Source organism: Crinia signifera, chromosome 3 (assembly GCF_055691185.1).
Source record: "Crinia signifera chromosome 3, ASM5569118v1, whole genome shotgun sequence".
NCBI lineage: Eukaryota > Metazoa > Chordata > Amphibia > Anura > Myobatrachidae > Crinia > Crinia signifera.
Window position 1 is genome coordinate 126,097,691 of NC_139219.1, and position 20,230 is coordinate 126,117,920.

General features: G+C 44.9%; 1 protein-coding gene across 1 annotated transcript in view; it reads left to right on the forward strand.

Annotated features, from left to right (window-relative positions):
• The window catches only part of LOC146062913 (uncharacterized), a 43,061-nt gene extending 23,301 nt beyond the window's left edge, over nt 1-19,760 (forward strand). Inside the window, exons 5-12 of the mRNA XM_083174921.1 lie at nt 4,792-4,961; nt 7,652-7,715; nt 7,927-9,451; nt 9,568-11,352; nt 11,726-11,728; nt 12,277-13,315; nt 15,559-15,612; nt 19,680-19,760. Of these exons, the coding sequence (XP_083031047.1) occupies nt 4,792-4,961; nt 7,652-7,715; nt 7,927-9,451; nt 9,568-11,352; nt 11,726-11,728; nt 12,277-13,315; nt 15,559-15,612; nt 19,680-19,760 (4,721 nt within the window). The remainder of the gene's footprint in view (nt 1-4,791; nt 4,962-7,651; nt 7,716-7,926; nt 9,452-9,567; nt 11,353-11,725; nt 11,729-12,276; nt 13,316-15,558; nt 15,613-19,679) is intronic.
• The last annotated feature ends 470 nt before the right edge of the window (nt 19,761-20,230 follow it).

The following is a 20,230-nucleotide window of genomic DNA, read 5'->3' on the forward strand; positions in this document are numbered from 1 at the left end:
GGGACAGAGGTGGGCCAATAGATTAGGGGGCTCTTAGTCATGCGGAGACAGTCTTGTAAATCGCACTCCGGTTGGTCCAAAACTCGCACATGACCGGCGGAAGAAATCACAATTTTATGTGTCATAAAATCGCACCACTTCGCCGCAAATCGCACTACATCGCACTTTTCAGCCTCTTAAGCGCATTCCATTAAATATGCGATTTATTACTAAAAAATGCGATTTCAGAAAGTGCGAAGAGCGGCGATGTGGAGCGAGATAAAAAAATGCGCATTTATCTCATACCATAGAATGTCACCCTTAGGGCCAAATGTAATAGGGTGAGAGTTTCAGAAAGTGAGAGATTTTGGGAGAGTTTTCCCCTTTTTTTTAAAGCAACAATCAATTACACTGCAAAACCAGGTTGATTTTGCCATGTAAATGATTGCTGCTTTAAAAAACATGGGAAAACTCTCCCAAAATCTCTCACTTTCTGAATCTCTCATCCTATTACATTTCACCCTTAGTGTCTTATCCTACCATAGAAGTGATGCATCTTGCATTACTTAACACTAATACCATGACCAGCTGGTTGGCAAGATCATAATAAAGGTGCATACACACGGTACAATTTTTTTGACCAATTTCGCAGAAAGACATTGATGACCAATTTCTCTTGAACCCAGTTTCCTGGATGAAAGATGTTGTCAAAAGATGTGGACAAAAGAAGAAAGATCTAGCTACAGTTTATAGGCTTTTTTGAAAGATATCCAAATTGAGCTGCATGCACAGTTGATGAACAACCTGACGGGTACGCGCATCAGCATTCATCGTTTGTCGCATACACACTGAAGGGCCAAAATGAAGGAAATTGGTCAAAAACATTGTACAGTGTGTATGCACCTTACTGTTCGGGTTTAGTGGATTGCGTACTCGGGAGGGGGTTGGGGGTGTGGGTTGTGGATGAGAAGGTGAAATGCAGTGAAAATAAATAAGTGTAGTCAGGGGGGTCGATTTAATTTGTACAGTGCTGTACAATCAATTATATTTGAATATTGTGAAAAGTAATAATGGTGGTAACAATAAGGGTGTACATCTCCTCAACTGAGGATGGGTGGGGGATGGGAGTAGTCACTTGGACCCACAGGCTGGTGGCCTCCTTGTCTCTCACTGTGGGTGCAGTGCGAGGATGTGGTACCAACCGTGTGGTCCTGGAGTTAATAGTGTAATGTCTTGATAGTGGTGGGAGCTCAGCTGTGTGCGGGGGGACCCCTTGCGGGGATGAGGGTAATCAGCAGATCCCCTTCTACCATAAGAGGCAATGAGTCTTATGTCTCCCCCGTGTGCAGCGGGGTCAGGGTCTGAGTGATAATGTCTCGATAATGGTGGGACCTATGCTGTGTGCAGGGAGAGCCCTTTTGGGGATGGGGGTGATGAACAGATCCCCTTCTACCATATGAGGCAAAGTGTTCTTATGTCTCCCCTTGTGTGCAGTGGGGTCAGGGTCTGTCCTTTGGTCCCGGGTGCCGGTTACACAGCTGTTGGTGTAGTGAGGGGTATGCGTGGAGGAGACTTGGTGTAGGGGATTGTGGTACTCGTAGTCCAACGGGCTTCGGCCGTGTGGCCTTTTTTCAAGGATCCAGGATCTGCAGCACCGACCAACCATCCCTTCCCTAGTGGAGCGGGATACATCCCCCACCAACTCTGTATGCACCTTAAGCAAAGTAAAAATGAGAAGCAGGTTCTGTACAAAGCACTTGTGGATACATACCCAAAATAAGATGGATCCATAAGTTGAAACTTTTGGAACTGGTTATTACCAGAAACTACTTCATCTGCAATGATAAATTCCTTCTGCAAAAATCAGGGTGTGAGCGTTGCCAAAGTGGATAGTCGGGGTTTGAACAGGTCGGGAGGACGCGTACTGCGCTCGCCATGCTTTGGGCTGGTGTGGATAGTGGGGGTGTGTTAAATTGCATCGCAGATCGAATCGTATGCAAATATTGCATGCGATTTGCATACAATTTGCATGCGATCAACTGGGAAGTGCTGCCATGAAACTACACAAGTACCCAAAAAACTACCATGGCTTTGTGGCCTAGTGAGAAAGTCTGGCAATGTTCACAGACCACCTGTCATGAGCAGATGATCCAAACCATGATACTTACCTGTGTTCACTGGTGTCCGCTAGTTCTCACTGTCTCCTCTTGCATGCCCTACCAACAGTCTATGTCACTGTATGCCGCTGGGCTGGTATATAGTTCTAATGGAAATGGACCTATGAGCATGGGAACTGCCATACTGGAAATAGTCAGCTCACCATATCTCCTCCAGTAAATGTATTACTAATTCCCATCTCAGTTGCTCCAATATCCATTACCACATATATGGTTCCTGATATACATTATTGGTACAAGTCCCCTTACTCTAATATGTATTGCTTAGTCCCAGCCTGTTTCCTGCTATCCATCACCGATTCCAGCCCAGTAAGCTAAATACTAGATCCTAATTCAGTGGTTCCCGAACTCTGTGCCGTGGCACCCTGGGGTGCCTCGGGACACTTGCAGGGGTGCCTTGGATTGGTGGCCCAGGACCAACTTAAATTATTTATAAACAATGTAACAGGCAAAACCAGTTCTTGTGGCTTCCAATCATAACATTTGTGGACAAGAGAAGCAAATCCTGTCTCTCCCCACATAGGTGACCCCAAGGATGACTTAAAACACCCTCTTATGTAAGTCAATATTTTTACCTGAATTTATCAATAATAAACACCTAGGGGTTATTTGATGCTCTGGGGTGCCGGGATTCACAAACGTTTGGGAACCACTGTCTTACCTAGTTGTTCTCTCAAGGCTCTTACCTCCCAGCCTTACTATCAAATGCTTAGTAAATTTCTTAGTACTAATTACACGAGGAGACACCGAATCAAGCCTTCCAGCTTTCTACAAGTAGCCTTCAGTCCAGTTCCTACCATAAGCTGTGGTCCGTGTATAGCAAAATCCACAGTTCTGACACCATCTTGTTTTGGGTTTGGCTCTAACTTATTATCGTGTTTTACTTTTAGGAAAAAAAAACCCTCAAATGATTTGGTTTTGATTCTAGGTGCCAAATGTAATCAGCATAGGCTCAGAGAATCACTATTCATACTGCCCATGTGCATGTAACAAAGGATATACAACAGGTCTGTAGGATCTAATGCAGGCATGTCCAAACTATGGCCCTCCAGCTGTTGTGAAACTACAAGTCCCATCATGCTTTGCCACAGTTTCGCTATAAGGGAATGCTAAAACTAGCGCAAGGCATGCTGGGAGGTGTAGTTTCACAACATCTGGAGGGCCATAGTTTGGACATGCCTGATCTAATGGATGTGGTGTGTGAAGGATGTCAGAACCTGAGTGTTTTGTGAGCCCGGATGCTGGTCAAGATTCAGAGGATCTGGCTTAGCTGGAGATCGGAAAGTAGCTGGGAGGATATACAGTAGGTTCTTCGCATATGAAAGCCTGTAGTAAGTTTGAAAGAAGATGATAGTTGGATGCAGGAGGACTTCACCAGAAGTACTAAACCGGACCTTGAAAGAAAATAAAGGATGGATGCCGGAAGGATTTACTAGGAGTACTGTACCGGACCTTGAAAGAAGATAAAGACTGGATGCCGGAAGGATTCACCAGGAATACTGAACCAGACGTCAGGAGGAGCTAGAGCAGAGGGCACTAGTGCTGGCAGAGGCAGGTGCACAAGAGCTGGTAGTCGTGGTTGAGGAATTAGCAGATGAAGCACAGGTGCCAGAAGTGACAGGTGCACAGGAGCTGGTAGTCATAGTTGAGGGATTAGCAGATGAAGCACAGGTGCCGGCAGCAACAGGTGCACAGGAGCTGGTAGTCGTGGTTAAGGGCTTAGCAGTTGAAGCACAAGTAATGGCAGCGACAGGTGCACAGGTGCTAGTAGCAAGAGATGCACAAGTGCTGACAGCCAGAGGTGCACTGGTGCTGGCAGCCGGGGGTTCACAGGTGCTGGCAGCCGGGGATACACAGGTGCTGGCAGCCGGGGATGCACAGGTGCTGGCAGCTGGAGGTGCACAAGTGCTGGTAGCAGGAGGTGCGCAAGTGCTGGTAGCAGGAGGTGCGCAAGTGCTGGCAGCTGGAGGTGCGCAAGTGCTGGCAGCTGGAGGTGGGCGGGTGTTGGCAGCATGAGGTGCGCGGGTGTTGGCAGCATGAGGTGCCCAGGTGTTGGCAGCATGAGGTGCCCGGGTGTCGGCAGCCGGAGGTGCGCAGCTGTCGACAGCCGGAGGTGCGCAGCTGTCGACAGCCGGAGGTGTGCAGGTGTCGGCAGCATGAGGTGCGCAGGTGTCGGCAGCGGGAGGTGCGCAGCTGTCGACAGCCGGAGGTGCGCAGCTGTCGACAGATGGAGGTGTGCAGGTGTTGGCAGCATGAGGTGCGCAGGTGTTGGCAGCTGGAGGTGTGCAGTTGTCGGCAGCTGGAGGTGCACAGGTGTTGGCAGCAGGAAGTGCACAGGTGCTGGCAGCTGGAGGTGCACAGGTTTTGGCAGCAGGAGGTGAACAGATGCTGGTAGAAGGAGCCGTTTGATAAGCAAAGGGTTTAGGAGCACAGAATGCTGAACTTCCCTGAGGAGTGACAAGCAAAGCACTGGCATCTGTTTGCTGCAGACTTGAGGCTTTTATCCCCCCCCCCCCCCGGGCAACTCCTGATTGGATATTGATCCAGAGACTGTTGCCTCATTGGTGGACTCCGGAAAGATGGCGGCTTTCTGGGGACAGTGTAGATCCTTCTGACCTGCCTTAACCACTAACAGGAAGCTGGGGACACCACAGAGCTGTCCTGACTGCCGCCTCCCCGACTAACAGCAATGTGACACCACCGCCGGAAAACACAGAGGTGGAGGCAGCACAGATCCCCAGCCGGACTCTATTCACCGACTGGCATCTGCGACCTGAACCAGACACTGCTGCACAATACGGACAGGTAAGTGGCGTAATCGCGGCCAGGCCGTGACAAAGGAGAGTTTGACTTTAGGCTGCCCAGCTGGCGTTGTAGCACAATATACACAATGTAATGGTTCCATCATTAAGTTAAATTGGCATAGCCACCCTAATAGTTTTACCCCCCCCCACAGTACATTTGACCAGGTGACAACTGTCACGCATGGAATAAATAAGGCCTTTATTTTATTTTGCAGCTTTCACCTGCAAGACTGCAGCCCAATCACCCTATTGGTTAATCAGGTACTGGTATTGGTCCACAAAACTTAGCGATTGAACAAAAAATCCCTAACCATCTATTACATAACCGTAAAATGGAATGTAAGAAAGTAGGAGGTATATTTGGGCAAACAGGGAAGTCATTTTGTTTATATTTACTGCACATAGAGGAAGTTTACAGTTCTTTTTTGTAGATGAAGAATGGCTTCTTACTTTTATCCCAGCCAACAACTCAGTAGGGAATTGTACTTGTAATGTTCTATTTGTATTAGAATTGACCTGCAAATGTAACCATATTGGCTGGCCAGTTATATGCTTGTTATTTGTATTGACTATATGTAGGTTATTTGTATTGATTATACATTTGTTATATACTTGTTCAGTTAAATAGACTGCACTGTAATTGTAATACCCTTCATGTACATATGTATATATATTGCACATTATGTGTTGTCAACTTAAGGTGTTACGTGTTATGTGATGGGGGATGTCAATTGAATGGGGCAGCGGGGACTTTTCTGTGCCCAAGTGGTGATGGATGGTGGCATTGTCCCTACAACAGTATCTGAGCGTTGTCTGCCGGAGTTAATAAAGTTATGGTGCGCGTGGATAGTGCTGTGGAGACAGTTGCTGGGAGAAGGTGCTGGAGAGAGAAAAAACAACGGCTAGGAGAGGAGAGAGTAACGGAGCCATAGGATTTTATGGGAGCAGAGTAACGCAGCAGGAAGGACGGACAGCGGTGCTGGGAGTGCCCCTAAACTTACCAAATTGTCCGACAGCGTCAGCGGCAGCAGGCGGGGAGACCATCGGCAGTGCTAGATTGAGGGAGCCGGCAGCATCACTGAGGAGGCGGGCCGCGTCGTCACAGGGGCGGCGCCATGACAGTTGGCCGCAGCTAAGGTGCCCGGGAGTGTGTGTGATAAGCCGCATCCTCGAATAAGAGGCGGAGACCGGGTACTGACAGGAGGAGTTGCCTCAGTCTGCTTGAGCAGTGCAGATCCAGCGGCAGCATACGCGCTGTCAGAGGCAAAGCAGTGACAGAGAATGCGACAGCGGATGCAAAGTCCTGCCATGTCCTGAGGTAACATAGTGAAGTCGGAGAGAGGTGTGGTGAGTGTGACCCGGCCCCTTATTGTAATTCAGTGCCTCCCTTACGCCAGCCTTCCTGCACAACACCTATATTAAGCACAGATTGGAGAAGAGGGGACAGCAGTTAGCCCTAACAGTGTGGGACCTCTTTATGGTGCAGTTCATCAGCGGTGTATTTATTAAGCACCGATAGCCCTACTGCAGACATTGATAACCAGGGGAGTAGTGAGTGGATATCCATCCACCCAAAGGCAGGCTCACTTAGACTTTGAACAGCTCCCTTGTCCTGTAACAGCTTCCCTGGATACTACATACAGCTCTTATCATATGGCTACACAGCAGCCTCATTGACACTTAAAAGTGCTGATTTGTGAATAGAGTGTATACCACTGAATGTGGTAAAGTACATTAATCTCAGTGTATATTAACTATTAAAACCACGGATCAGGAGAGTTAAACCCGGCTTAAGGGCCAGGGGACACCTCACTGAGCCATTAATAGCAAGAGAGCTTCGATAGTTGCCATCAGTGGATAATTTATGCGAAAGCTCCCATGACCCGTAGCTAAACCCGGCGACTCAGCCTGGGGAAGCTAGTTAAGGATACCAACTGCTATAAAACACTGTTGCCAGGTAATCGGTGCAGGGAGCATATTGGTAACGTTGGCCTCCGGGAGTAAGAAGCTCGAGGCTGTAATTCCGGTATCAGAGAAGAGACCGCGGTGTAGAGCAAGTGATCTTCCCACCTCACCGTGACCTATCGTCATGTACCTAAAGTCTTGAATATCGCCCAAGGGCAGGGAAAGCAGAGAGATACCAGAACAGCTAGGCAGCCTGAAAATAAGTTATTCGCGGTAGCTATTTTGGATTACAAAACAGAGCTAAACCCGGTTCTTCCAGAGCCAGGGGACGCTCCTTATAAACTGCATCCAGATAGGAACTATCCCGAAGGAAAGTGATTTATTGCTACAAAGTCAGTATATCTATTTTATTCCGAACCTGAATGCCACAGCCAGTGTAGTCACTGACCGACAAGTCTAGCAGCATTATCGTTAACTACGCTACAGAGGAACCCATTCATTCTTACCAGTAGAAAGAGCAGTAGGGACAGTAGTGAAGTGCCGGCAGACTTATTTGACTTGAGGTATTGGGTGATCACCTACTGTATCAGGGAAAGAAAGCGCTTCTTCATTTAGAGTATAAGAAAAGTTTAGTAAAAGTGTTATGGTTCTTGCGCAAGAACGTATATGTCTGTAACAAATAAGTATTTTAGATGTTAGTAGTATACATTAATTGAATCAGTATAGGATAATCTACTCTAAAGTATACCGCCTTCTGCGTTAAAGTAATATAATTGTTTATTGTAGGAGTCCGTCCAGTGGACTAGGAGTGCGGTATCACCAAGTTCCAGCTCCAGTAAAGTACAACATTGTATTGTGTGTGCTATATCATTTTATATACAGTATATATAGATATATTGCAATTACCTACCTGTATTGGGTAATATACACGGTTGTCTGTATTACGTAAAGCTGTTAAATAAATTGTGCATTTGCTAAATTCCATGGACCTTTATTACGGGTGATTCCCCAAGCTCACCCAGATAGTTGTCACCAACTATAACTATAACTGTGATTGGTAGTCGGTACACCCGACACTGCTTGGGGTGGAGGCACTTCATATCAGTATCTTTGGATACATAGAGGAAAGCAGCGTTACATTATGGAGGCACTGCTGAGATCCAAGCAACACAGGATGGAGAGTTTAAATAAACTGGATATAATTGAGTGGATTCAGAAACATGGGCTTGACATAGACTGCAGTTTTGGGATTGAAGGAAAGTTTGAACACTTGTCCGATGATGAAATTATGGAGGAAGTGGACAAATTATATGGCATCAATAGACCCAAGTTAATTGACAAGAGGACCCGAGCTGGGGGCGAAGAAGTGTGGGCGGTGTTAATCACCAATTTGAGTAAATTAGATTCCCACCTAATTCCCGCCCAGATCATAACTTCACAGTTACCCACTCAAAGATGGAAACTAGTCTGGCCGGAATGTCCTCCAGAGGATCAGGGAGCAAACCCCATAGAACCACAACTAGCCCACGCTGGGGATGGGACAACTGCACATGAGCCCAGCCCCATCCAGCCTTCTGGAACTGATACTAATCGTGAGCCGGTGGCGGATCCCTCGATGGATAATGTAATGGATCGGGTGGTCAGCCAATTCGAGAGGTGGCATTATGAGGGGGGTTACAGAAGGTTGCGCATCTTTTCTGGTATAATTCCAGTACCCTCCGGAGAAGAGAGTTATGAGGCCTGGAGAGAAGCGGCCTCACAGCATTCGGAAGAATGGAGATGTCCCGAACATGTGAAGAAGCAACGCATCGTTGAAAGTCTTCGGGGGCCTGCAATGGGCATCATTCAAGCTACAAGGAGAAGCAATAGTACGGCCACTCTAAAAGACTATTTCGATGCCTTAGACTACTCCTTTGGGACATTAGAAGATGTTGGAGACATATTGTCCCGGTTAAATCATACTTATCAGGAACCAAGCGAAACTTTGACCACCTATATATATCGCATTGACAAAATTCTGTACAAATTGTTGGAAAAAGGGGGAATTCAAGGAACAGAGGTAGATGAAAGACGAATGAAGTACGTGCTGAGGGGAGCATTGACCACTAATCCCGTGGCACAGCGGCTGCGGTGCAGTATGTCCAAGGTGCCAGCCCCAACTCTTGGTGAACTGATCAAAGAGGTAAAGCTGGAAGAAGTTCAAATTGAGAATCGAGACAAAAGTTTAAAGAGAGTAAAAGTTATATTACCAGCCCCTGAAGTACCACTTCCAGCTGATAAGCTATACAAGTTAATGGAAGAACAGAATAAAAAATTAGATCAGCTTATTGCCATACAAGCTCCTCGGCCCCAAGAACTGCCCAGAGTTCCACCTATGAGTCGGGGGAGAGGGTATAATCGCCGATCTGATGATAGAGGGAACTATACCTGTTATAGTTGTGGTCAAATGGGCCATCGCAGTTTTGAATGCCCTCAACGTGGAGGATACAGCAGAAGAGTAAATCAACTTGACTCTAGGGATTCTGCACTGTCGGGAAACTCACAAGGGACGCCGATGAACCCCGCATCGACTCCCAACTCATCGATGTAAATTCAATGGGGAGCACCCCCTGGTCTAGTTTAATGCACCATGGTATAGTTGGAGACGCACCAATGGTACCCGCGTTAATAAATGGCCAGTATTGTAAGGTGCTGTTGGACAGTGGGTCACAAGTTTCAATCATTTTTGAGAGCTGGTATCAACAACATATGGCGGATGTACCGTTGAACCCCATTGATGGACTGGTGATCTGGGGATTGAGTCATCAGAAATACCCCTATTTGGGATATGTGACTTCTCACCTTCAGTTCCTAGACGATTCTGCCGATTCCCCTACCCCGTTGCCCTTTTTAGCCCTGGTATGTCCTGATCCTCCGTCTGGACAAGAAGTCGTCTCTGTGATTGTGGGGACTAATTCAAATTTATTCAAAACCTTGTCTGAATGGTGCCAAAACCAAGGTCACATAATGTCCCAGTATTCTGACCAAGAGACAAAGTCTCTAAATTCCTTTGCATCCCCGAGGAATATGGCACACTCTAGAAATGATGCGGTTGAACATCCCTCCTTCAGCACACGGATACTTGAGTGTTTTAAAGGCAGCGACATTTCCGAGGACGAACGAGAGAAACTAATCCGGGATATGAAAAAAATCGAAGCAGTATATTCATTAAGTGATTGGGATTTAGGAACGGCCACTGGGGTGGAACATCGAATTAGAATGACGGATGACACGCCATTCAGAGAGAGATCAAGAAGATTGGCCCCAGCCGATTTTGACGATGTGCGCCTTCACCTAAAATTCCTACTGGAGAACCAAGTTATCGCTGAATCTCAAAGTCCCTATGCATCACCCATAGTAGTGGCACGTAAAAAGAACGGAGACATAAGATTGTGTATAGATTACCGAACTCTCAATAATAGAACGCTTGAAGACCAGTATACCGTACCTAAAGTGGAAGAAGCTCTGGACTGTCTTCAGGGGAGCAAATGGTTCTCCGTACTGGATTTACGATCAGGATACTATCAAATACCGATGCATCCAGATGATTGTGCTAAGACCGCATTTATTTGTCCGATCGGGTTCTTTGAGTTCCTTAAAATGCCACAGGGTATCAAAGGGGCACCTGCAACTTTTCAACGAACAATGGAGAAAGTAGTGGGGGACATGTGCTACCGAGAAGTCCTAGTATACCTTGACGATGTCATAGTGTTTGGAAAGACATTAGAAGAACATAATATGAGGTTAATGAAGGTACTGGACCGATTACATAACAAAGGATTGAAGCTGTCCATTGATAAATGCAGGCTGTGTCAGAACACCGTAAAATACTTGGGACATGTAGTCAGTAGGGAGGGGGTATCTACTGACCCTGATAAGATATCTGCTGTGAAGGATTGGCCTAAACCCCTGAAATTGAAAGACTTACGGTCATTTTTGGGATTCAGTGGCTACTACAGACGATTTGTACCGCAATATTCCCAAATCGCTCAACCTCTCACTGAACTTACTAAAGGGTATCCCCCTGTGGGGACACCTCGATCTACCCTTGGAATGTATTATAATCCACAAGAAGAATTTGGGCCCCGTTGGACTGAGGAGTGCGACGAAGCATTTCAACAATTAAAACATCATCTGACTCACTCCCCGGTGTTAGCCTATGCCAACCCAGAACTACCCTATGAAGTTCATATCGATGCCTCCATGGAGGGTATAGGAGGGGTTCTTTATCAATGGCAAGAGAAGACTCTGCGCCCTATTGCATATATCAGTAGAAGCTTGTCTAAGAGTGAAAAGAACTATGCAGTCCATAAATTGGAATTTCTGGCACTCAAGTGGGCAGTAGTGGATAAATTCCATGATTATCTCTACGGAGTTAATTTCACAGTCCATACTGACAACAATCCCCTAACTTACATCAATTCTACTGCAAAACTGGATGCTACCGGGCACCGATGGCTGGCTGCTCTTTCCAACTACAACTTTACATTGAGATATAAGCCAGGAATCAATAATACTGATGCCGATGCATTATCCCGCATGCCTCATTCCAGCACTAGCAGTGAAAATGATGATTGGATAGAGGTACCAGCCCCAGATCTGCAGGGGTTGTGTCATCAATTGACTGTCATGCAGCATCAAATGTTAGAAAGGGTTAGTGCACTGGGAGCTTCTGGAACCTCATTACCGTTAATGTATTGTTGGATTACAAATGATGAAATGAGAAATTTACCTAAATGGTCCAAGGAACAGTTACGTGAAGCACAAAAAGATGACCTTGAGATAGGAGGTATGCTGCAGCAAATTCAACATCCTGCAAAGGCTGTAAGACCCGATCCAGTGACGCTAAAGTATAAGATATTGTGTCGTCAAAGAAAGAATTTGGTGTTAAAACAGGGACTGTTGTATCGAAGAACAAAACCTCCAAATGGAGTAACCAAAGAACAGTTGGTACTCCCTGCTGATCTCAGGCCTGTAGTGTTGAGTGCTCTTCATGATCAACATGGACACCTTGGATATGACAAAACACAACATTTAATAGCTGAACGAGTGTACTGGCCATTGATGAATAGAGACATTGAAGAGTATTGTCGTAAGTGCCGAAACTGCATTCTTAGGAAGACATTACCTCAGCATGCTGCAAATCTAGTTAGTTTCCAAAGTTCAGGGCCTATGGATTTAGTATGTATAGATTTCCTTTCCTTTGAGAGTCCTAATGGGAAAGATACTAATATTCTGGTAGTAACAGACCATTTTACTAGATATGCCCAAGCATTCGTGACAACCGATCAGAGGTCAATTACGGTGGCTAAGACTCTATGGGAGAAATTCTTTGTACATTATGGCTTACCCGCTCGCATTCACTCTGATAGAGGACCAGATTTCGAGAGTCATCTCATCAAAGAGCTATGCGAACTTTGTGGAATAAGAAAGTCCCGCACCACTCCCTATCATCCACAAGGAGACCCTCAGCCGGAACGGTTCAACCGAACTCTACTAAACATGTTGGGGACCTTGGATCAAAAACAGAAAATTCACTGGAATAAATACATTTGTCACCTGGTCCATGCATACAACTGTACCCGAAATGAAGCCACAGGTTTTTCCCCATATTTACTAATGTTTGGTCGAGAGGCAAGACTCCCCATTGATATTAGCTTGGGCACCTCTCCTACAACTGTAAAGGCCCCTTCGCATTCTAAGTATGTTGCCAACTTGAGAAAGGAACTCAATAATGCTTATACGTTGGCCCAATGCTCCACACGGAAACAAAACGATAAAAATAAAGCACTGTATAATCGAAAAGTACGGGAACAAGTATTACTACCAGGAGATCGTGTCCTTCTTAAGAGACTGGGTTGCCCTCGCAAGCAGAAAATTGCGAATAGATGGAAAGAAGTCCCGTATTTAGTATTAAAACAGTTGCCCGGTATCCCAGTGTACCAGATTGTCCCTGAAAATGATGTAGGACCTATACTTACCTATCATCGACAGCATTTATTACCCATTACTCAGGACATTGTGTTTCCATCCATGGATAATAAGGAGAGTAATAAATTGGCCACAAATCTGGTACCCAAGACCTATAGAAACAAGAAACTTACCTCTTCTGAGAGTCCCGATGTTGAAGAAGTTAGAGAGGATGAGATCGACCATGAAATGGGGTATTTTTACCGAGAAGGAAGTACCGAACCAACTGGCAAATGGGAATTGGACTTCAACCTAATGACAGATGCAGGAAATCCTAGGGAAACAACCCAAGAGCCGGAATTCCTTGATCACAATATAGGCACGGAGGAGAGTTGGGGGAGTGAAACTTCGGGCCGTGATTACCCAATTGAACCTCCGTTAACAGCCAGAGAGCGTAGACCTCCAAGAATGTTAACCTATGATCAATTAGGGTGTCCTACAGTAGTAGATAGATTAGTACACCCGCAAATTGTATATTCCTGGCCATATTTTGGAGGTATACCTGTAAATTGTTGTTACATTTAAAGTGGAAGAGATTATAATACGTACTGTGTTATAATGGGGGATTAATGGTAAATGGAGATCAAGTTGCCTTTGTGATGGAAAGAGCCAACTTGATCGCCAGGGGGAGAAATGTAATACCCTTCATGTACATATGTATATATATTGCACATTATGTGTTGTCAACTTAAGGTGTTACGTGTTATGTGATGGGGGATGTCAATTGAATGGGGCAGCGGGGACTTTTCTGTGCCCAAGTGGTGATGGATGGTGGCATTGTCCCTACAACAGTATCTGAGCGTTGTCTGCCGGAGTTAATAAAGTTATGGTGCGCGTGGATAGTGCTGCGGAGACAGTTGCTGGGAGAAGGTGCTGGAGAGAGAAAAAACAACGGCTAGGAGAGGAGAGAGTAACGGAGCCATAGGATTTTATGGGAGCAGAGTAACGCAGCAGGAAGGACGGACAGCGGTGCTGGGAGTGCCCCTAAACTTACCAAATTGTCCGACAGCGTCAGCGGCAGCAGGCGGGGAGACCATCGGCAGTGCTAGATTGAGGGAGCCGGCAGCATCACTGAGGAGGCGGGCCGCGTCGTCACAGGGGCGGCGCCATGACAGTTGGCCGCAGCTAAGGTGCCCGGGAGTGTGTGTGATAAGCCGCATCCTCGAATAAGAGGCGGAGACCGGGTACTGACAGGAGGAGTTGCCTCAGTCTGCTTGAGCAGTGCAGATCCAGCGGCAGCATACGCGCTGTCAGAGGCAAAGCAGTGACAGAGAATGCGACAGCTGATGCAAAGTCCTGCCATGTCCTGAGGTAACATAGTGAAGTCGGAGAGAGGTGTGGTGAGTGTGACCCGGCCCCTTATTGTAATTCAGTGCCTCCCTTACGCCAGCCTTCCTGCACAACACCTATATTAAGCACAGATTGGAGAAGAGGGGACAGCAGTTAGCCCTAACAGTGTGGGACCTCTTTATGGTGCAGTTCATCAGCGGTGTATTTATTAAGCACCGATAGCCCTACTGCAGACATTGATAACCAGGGGAGTAGTGAGTGGATATCCATCCACCCAAAGGCAGGCTCACTTAGACTTTGAACAGCTCCCTTGTCCTGTAACAGCTTCCCTGGATACTACATACAGCTCTTATCATATGGCTACACAGCAGCCTCATTGACACTTAAAAGTGCTGATTTGTGAATAGAGTGTATACCACTGAATGTGGTAAAGTACATTAATCTCAGTGTATATTAACTATTAAAACCACGGATCAGGAGAGTTAAACCCGGCTTAAGGGCCAGGGGACACCTCACTGAGCCATTAATAGCAAGAGAGCTTCGATAGTTGCCATCAGTGGATAATTTATGCGAAAGCTCCCATGACCCGTAGCTAAACCCGGCGACTCAGCCTGGGGAAGCTAGTTAAGGATACCAACTGCTATAAAACACTGTTGCCAGGTAATCGGTGCAGGGAGCATATTGGTAACGTTGGCCTCCGGGAGTAAGAAGCTCGAGGCTGTAATTCCGGTATCAGAGAAGAGACCGCGGTGTAGAGCAAGTGATCTTCCCACCTCACCGTGACCTATCGTCATGTACCTAAAGTCTTGAATATCGCCCAAGGGCAGGGAAAGCAGAGAGATACCAGAACAGCTAGGCAGCCTGAAAATAAGTTATTCGCGGTAGCTATTTTGGATTACAAAACAGAGCTAAACCCGGTTCTTCCAGAGCCAGGGGACGCTCCTTATAAACTGCATCCAGATAGGAACTATCCCGAAGGAAAGTGATTTATTGCTACAAAGTCAGTATATCTATTTTATTCCGAACCTGAATGCCACAGCCAGTGTAGTCACTGACCGACAAGTCTAGCAGCATTATCGTTAACTACGCTACAGAGGAACCCATTCATTCTTACCAGTAGAAAGAGCAGTAGGGACAGTAGTGAAGTGCCGGCAGACTTATTTGACTTGAGGTATTGGGTGATCACCTACTGTATCAGGGAAAGAAAGCGCTTCTTCATTTAGAGTATAAGAAAAGTTTAAAAAAAGTGTTATGGTTCTTGCGCAAGAACGTATATGTCTGTAACAAATAAGTATTTTAGATGTTAGTAGTATACATTAATTGAATCCGTATAGGATAATCTACTCTAAAGTATACCGCCTTCTGCGTTAAAGTAATATAATTGTTTATTGTAGGAGTCCGTCCAGTGGACTAGGAGTGCGGTATCACCAAGTTCCAGCTCCAGTAAAGTACAACATTGTATTGTGTGTGCTATATCATTTTATATACAGTATATATAGATATATTGCAATTACCTACCTGTATTGGGTAATATACACGGTTGTCTGTATTACGTAAAGCTGTTAAATAAATTGTGCATTTGCTAAATTCCATGGACCTTTATTACGGGTGATTCCCCAAGCTCACCCAGATAGTTGTCACCAACTATAACTATAACTGTGATTGGTAGTCGGTACACCCGACACTGCTTGGGGTGGAGGCACTTCATATCAGTATCTTTGGATACATAGAGGAAAGCAGCGTTACATAATGGTGACCATACAATATAAATCAGGGCTGGGCAACACCAGCCCTCCAGATGTTAATGAACTACACATCCCAGGATGCTTTGCATTAGTTTTGCTATGTGGCCATGCTGAAACTGATGCAAGGCATGCTGGGATGTGTAGTTCATCAACACCTGGAGGGCCGGTGTTGCCCAGCCCTGATATAAATTATCATTTTAAACATTAGAAATACTACAGCTGTGCACCAGATAGGTGATTTGGAAAATGTGGACAATTGGTAGATCTTAAGGAATGGTTTGGCCACCCCTGTCATAGACCATTTCAGAAAAGAGTTAAATTGCAGAGAGCTTAATTGAATTTTTGGTTTATATAAAAGCAAATGCATTACATGCTTTTAGTGAGAATAAGAAATAGAATTTCAAGAATGTCCACTAGATGGCACTCTGACCACAGGGAAAACTTTTTTCAACCATTGCATTTTTTTCCCTTTGATAGATACTGTAGAGAAAATTAGAACAAACAGTATTCTTCTGTTTAGACAATAATATGTAAACACAATAGAACGGTTCATTTTTATTGTATAACCATAGGCCACGTTGCTACATTTACAAAGCCTTGCATGGCCAGTGACTAAATAATGTTATATAATATGGAACAATAACTGCTCATAAATATTTAACATCTATGATTGGGTATTTCATCTAAGATACAAAACTAATAAATAACTCTTATCACATTATAATACTGTGTTTTTACGTTATTGGTCAATATGAAATGTGTTTTTTATTTATTTAAACTCATTTGAAGTCTAATTTATTAATTTAGATCATATTGCATCAATGTTTTTTATTCATCATAATTTTATTTGAATAAGTGTTCTATGCAAAAATCTCCAACAAAAAACTTACTCATGTATGGCTATTTTTACATCAAAGTCATTTGTCCAGTCAATGTACAGCAGCATCGCTCTGCAACAGAGAATGTAAATCAGAAAGCTACATAAATGATTAGCAATGCAAGATTTTAGGATATTTTTCCATAAATAGGCTTATGTGCACGAATAGTATTATTCAGACATTGGGAGATATCATATTAGTGGTGATAACTCCACCCACGATCATTGGTAAAGTTATCACACCTATTGCCCGAAAAAGCCTCTTATCGCGGGTATGCACCCTCCAGTTTTTCAACCTATCCTATTTGAAGCTTATTTTAAGCTGTAAAAAGTCTCCAGTTCTATGAGACGAAACGCGTTGCATCATTTCCACCTGTCCATAAGCCTGACCTCATCCTGACTTCCGCCCTACCTGTTATGTGGCCGAACCCTGCTGACTTCCGCCCTTCTGCCTGCAGCGTGCAGCTTGCACAGAGCTCCCGGACGTCCGCCATTGCAGCGGCAGCTTTCTGTCTACTGGTGCTTGCATGTCTGAAGGAACACCGGACACCGCAAGCCTCCACCATGACTTCTCAATTTGATACCATATAAGTGGGTGAGACCCTTTTCCGCATCCCATCTATATCAATCTGCTTGCATTTACCATCTAACTGCATGTCCTAACCACCGCCTTATATGGAGCTTATTGCGTGTTAGCCCACATGCTAATTGAGGCACAACTTCTGCTGCACCAGCTCCTAACATTTCTGCTACCATCTGCTTTTAACCCTTGCAAAGTCTACAGCTGGGAGGCCAGCAATAATAAATTATCAGGTGACAAGTCAGGCTAATTTTTAGTTAAAATATTTTATTGATGTATGTGAAAAAGATAGTTCTGTTTTCTTATGCGCAAAAAACAATTCCTGAGGCAGCTGTACTAGACACTTGGAGCCTTCACCACAAAACTCCAAACAGGATCAAACAAGCATGCAATATACAGATGGAGCCGGCCTCCCTCTTCCTGGCGAATTGCTAGATTGTCTCCGCCAGCGGCGAGGCGCTCCATCTGACTGAGACGCGCGTGCGTCTCACACGCACGCGCTTATCAGTTTCCGGGCGATGGGAACCCTGTCCGTCTCCGCTTCAGGGAGACGGACAGGGTTAGGGGAGATGGTGGGGGAGAGCGGGGAGGCGGTGGGGACCCGGGTGACCACTGGCAAGCCTGCGGGGACCCGGGGGAAGCGCCGTCGGAAGGGGACGCGCACGCATCTCGTGCGCGCGCATCCCCTTTCACAGATCAGATGGCGGCTGGTGGGGGATGGCGGCTGGCCATCCCCTGCAAAGACCCATCCCCTGCAAAGACCAGGCCGGCTCCATCTGTATAGTGTTTTTCTAAAAGTGCCACCAGTGGCTGTCTTTCATCAATACCAACAGACAGTTATAAATAAACTTTCCTTAATAGGTATGTTGAATCCTCTTCAGTTTTCTTAGTTCCTTAGGACTGAAAATAACTCCAAAAAAGAAACAATAGTGCAATACTGCAAATACACCATTTATCTCTTTATTTTCGAATTCACACTCACATTTTCTGGGTAAAATAAAGCATGTCAATCAACTCAAAATGGATATTCTGATTCTCCTCCCTTTTAGTAATCTTCTTTAAAAAAAGGCCCTGGAAAGAGCTCAAACATATATCGACATTTCACCTGGACCCACTCCTTATCAGGAATCTCCTCCGTGCTTTAGGTTCTCTCGAATAGGTAAAAGGTGACTTATAGCTTAAGTGCTTTCGGTCATAATGACCTTCATCTGAAGTATAAGTCACTGCTCATCTAATGGGCTTTATATACCTTTTCCTATCAAGTCCATTATCGTATGTCTTGTGGTTCGTTTTCCCGCCAAAAAGCGAGAGACGCTGCCGGAAGTTGTCATCAAACAAAGCCAATCCATTTCTCACCTAAAGCTCGGGTTTGGACCCTGACCATAGAAATCATCAGCCAGCACCGGAGCTCCGTGTGCCAGAAGTTCAGCTTCCGGAAGTTGTCAGCATTACGGCCCGGAAATCTGTATATCCGAAGTTTCTCTCCTGGAAGTCCTAACTCCAGAAGTAGCTTGCGTGTCATTTTATACTTCCTGTATTTGTTAAGCCGGAAAAGTACCATTTTTTGCTTTCCATAGTACAGTAGTTCATATACTTTGTATACATGATATATAAAAAAGATATGTCTAAAACATTTATATGTATATGTTTGATTATATACCAGTTTACTTTATATACCCTCCTGAATCTTTATTATAATTTGTTTGCTATTTTTTATAAAGACCAATTATATTCAAAGCGTGTCCTGTATGTTTGTACTCAGCGTGAAGAGATACATACACTGGTGTATACATTGTAACAGTTTGATAAGGAAAAAATGTGAAAGGGACAAACTGCTCTATGGAAAAAACTGTATTGCAAAAGGGAATGGGAAATAGTAAGGTATGAAATAAATAAATAAATATGTAAATAAAAAAAAAAGAACGAAAAGAAAAGATGGAGATGTATCGCAGAAAGCGCAAAAGTCACAGTTTCAAGACAGCGGGACCTTAGCTCATAGACAAATTAAGGATACAGGCTCTTAATGAGGGATAAGTATAAAGAGGTTTCCGAGACCGGCAGTGACTTTCCTCATTAAAGGGGCTTGTCCATTCTAGCTGTTCTGATTGGACTTTGCTCCCTATATTACCCAGTCTGCCCTAAGCTCTGTGCTGGTTATACTGTTTGGTTCTGGCTAATGCAGCAGATCTTACTCAGTCCTTGCCTGTATACCTTGATCCTATCCAGCCCTGTGTTCACCTACCTGGATTCTGTTTCCCAAAGTTTGTTTAAACCTTCATGTGCCTGTGCTGTGTTTGGTCCTGTTTTTCCCAGCTGTTACTTGCTCCAGAGGAGCTTCTGTTTATATCCTTGGATTATTCCACTATTAAGCTTGTTTTGTATTTCGAGATGTAAAGACAATGGTACAGCACTTTGAGTCTTATGGGGAGAAAAGCGATATATAATGTAGCTTTCACATCACACTTTTAAAACGGTATATTGACGTTTTTTTGCCTTTTAAAACGTTTAAGGCTGCAGTGTGAAAGTGTCATAGTTGAAATACCATTTAAAGTTAACTGGTATTTCAACACGTTTAAAAAGTCCTACCCGTTAAAGAGTCCTACCCGTTTTAAAGCCAAGTCAGAGCCGTTTTTTGTGCTGTCTGAATGGCACTGAAATGGTATTTAGTAAAAAATAAAGGTTAGAGCACTGTGATAGGCTGTCCCTTGTCTTGTGTCCCTTCCCTGAACCAGGAAATAAGCTGTGGGTAGAAACGTGTTCAGAGGTTAAACGGCTTGACTGGTGATGTGAATGGTACTTAAACGGTATTTTTAAATGGTAATCTGCTGCAATATGAACACTAGACCGTTTAAAATACCATTTAA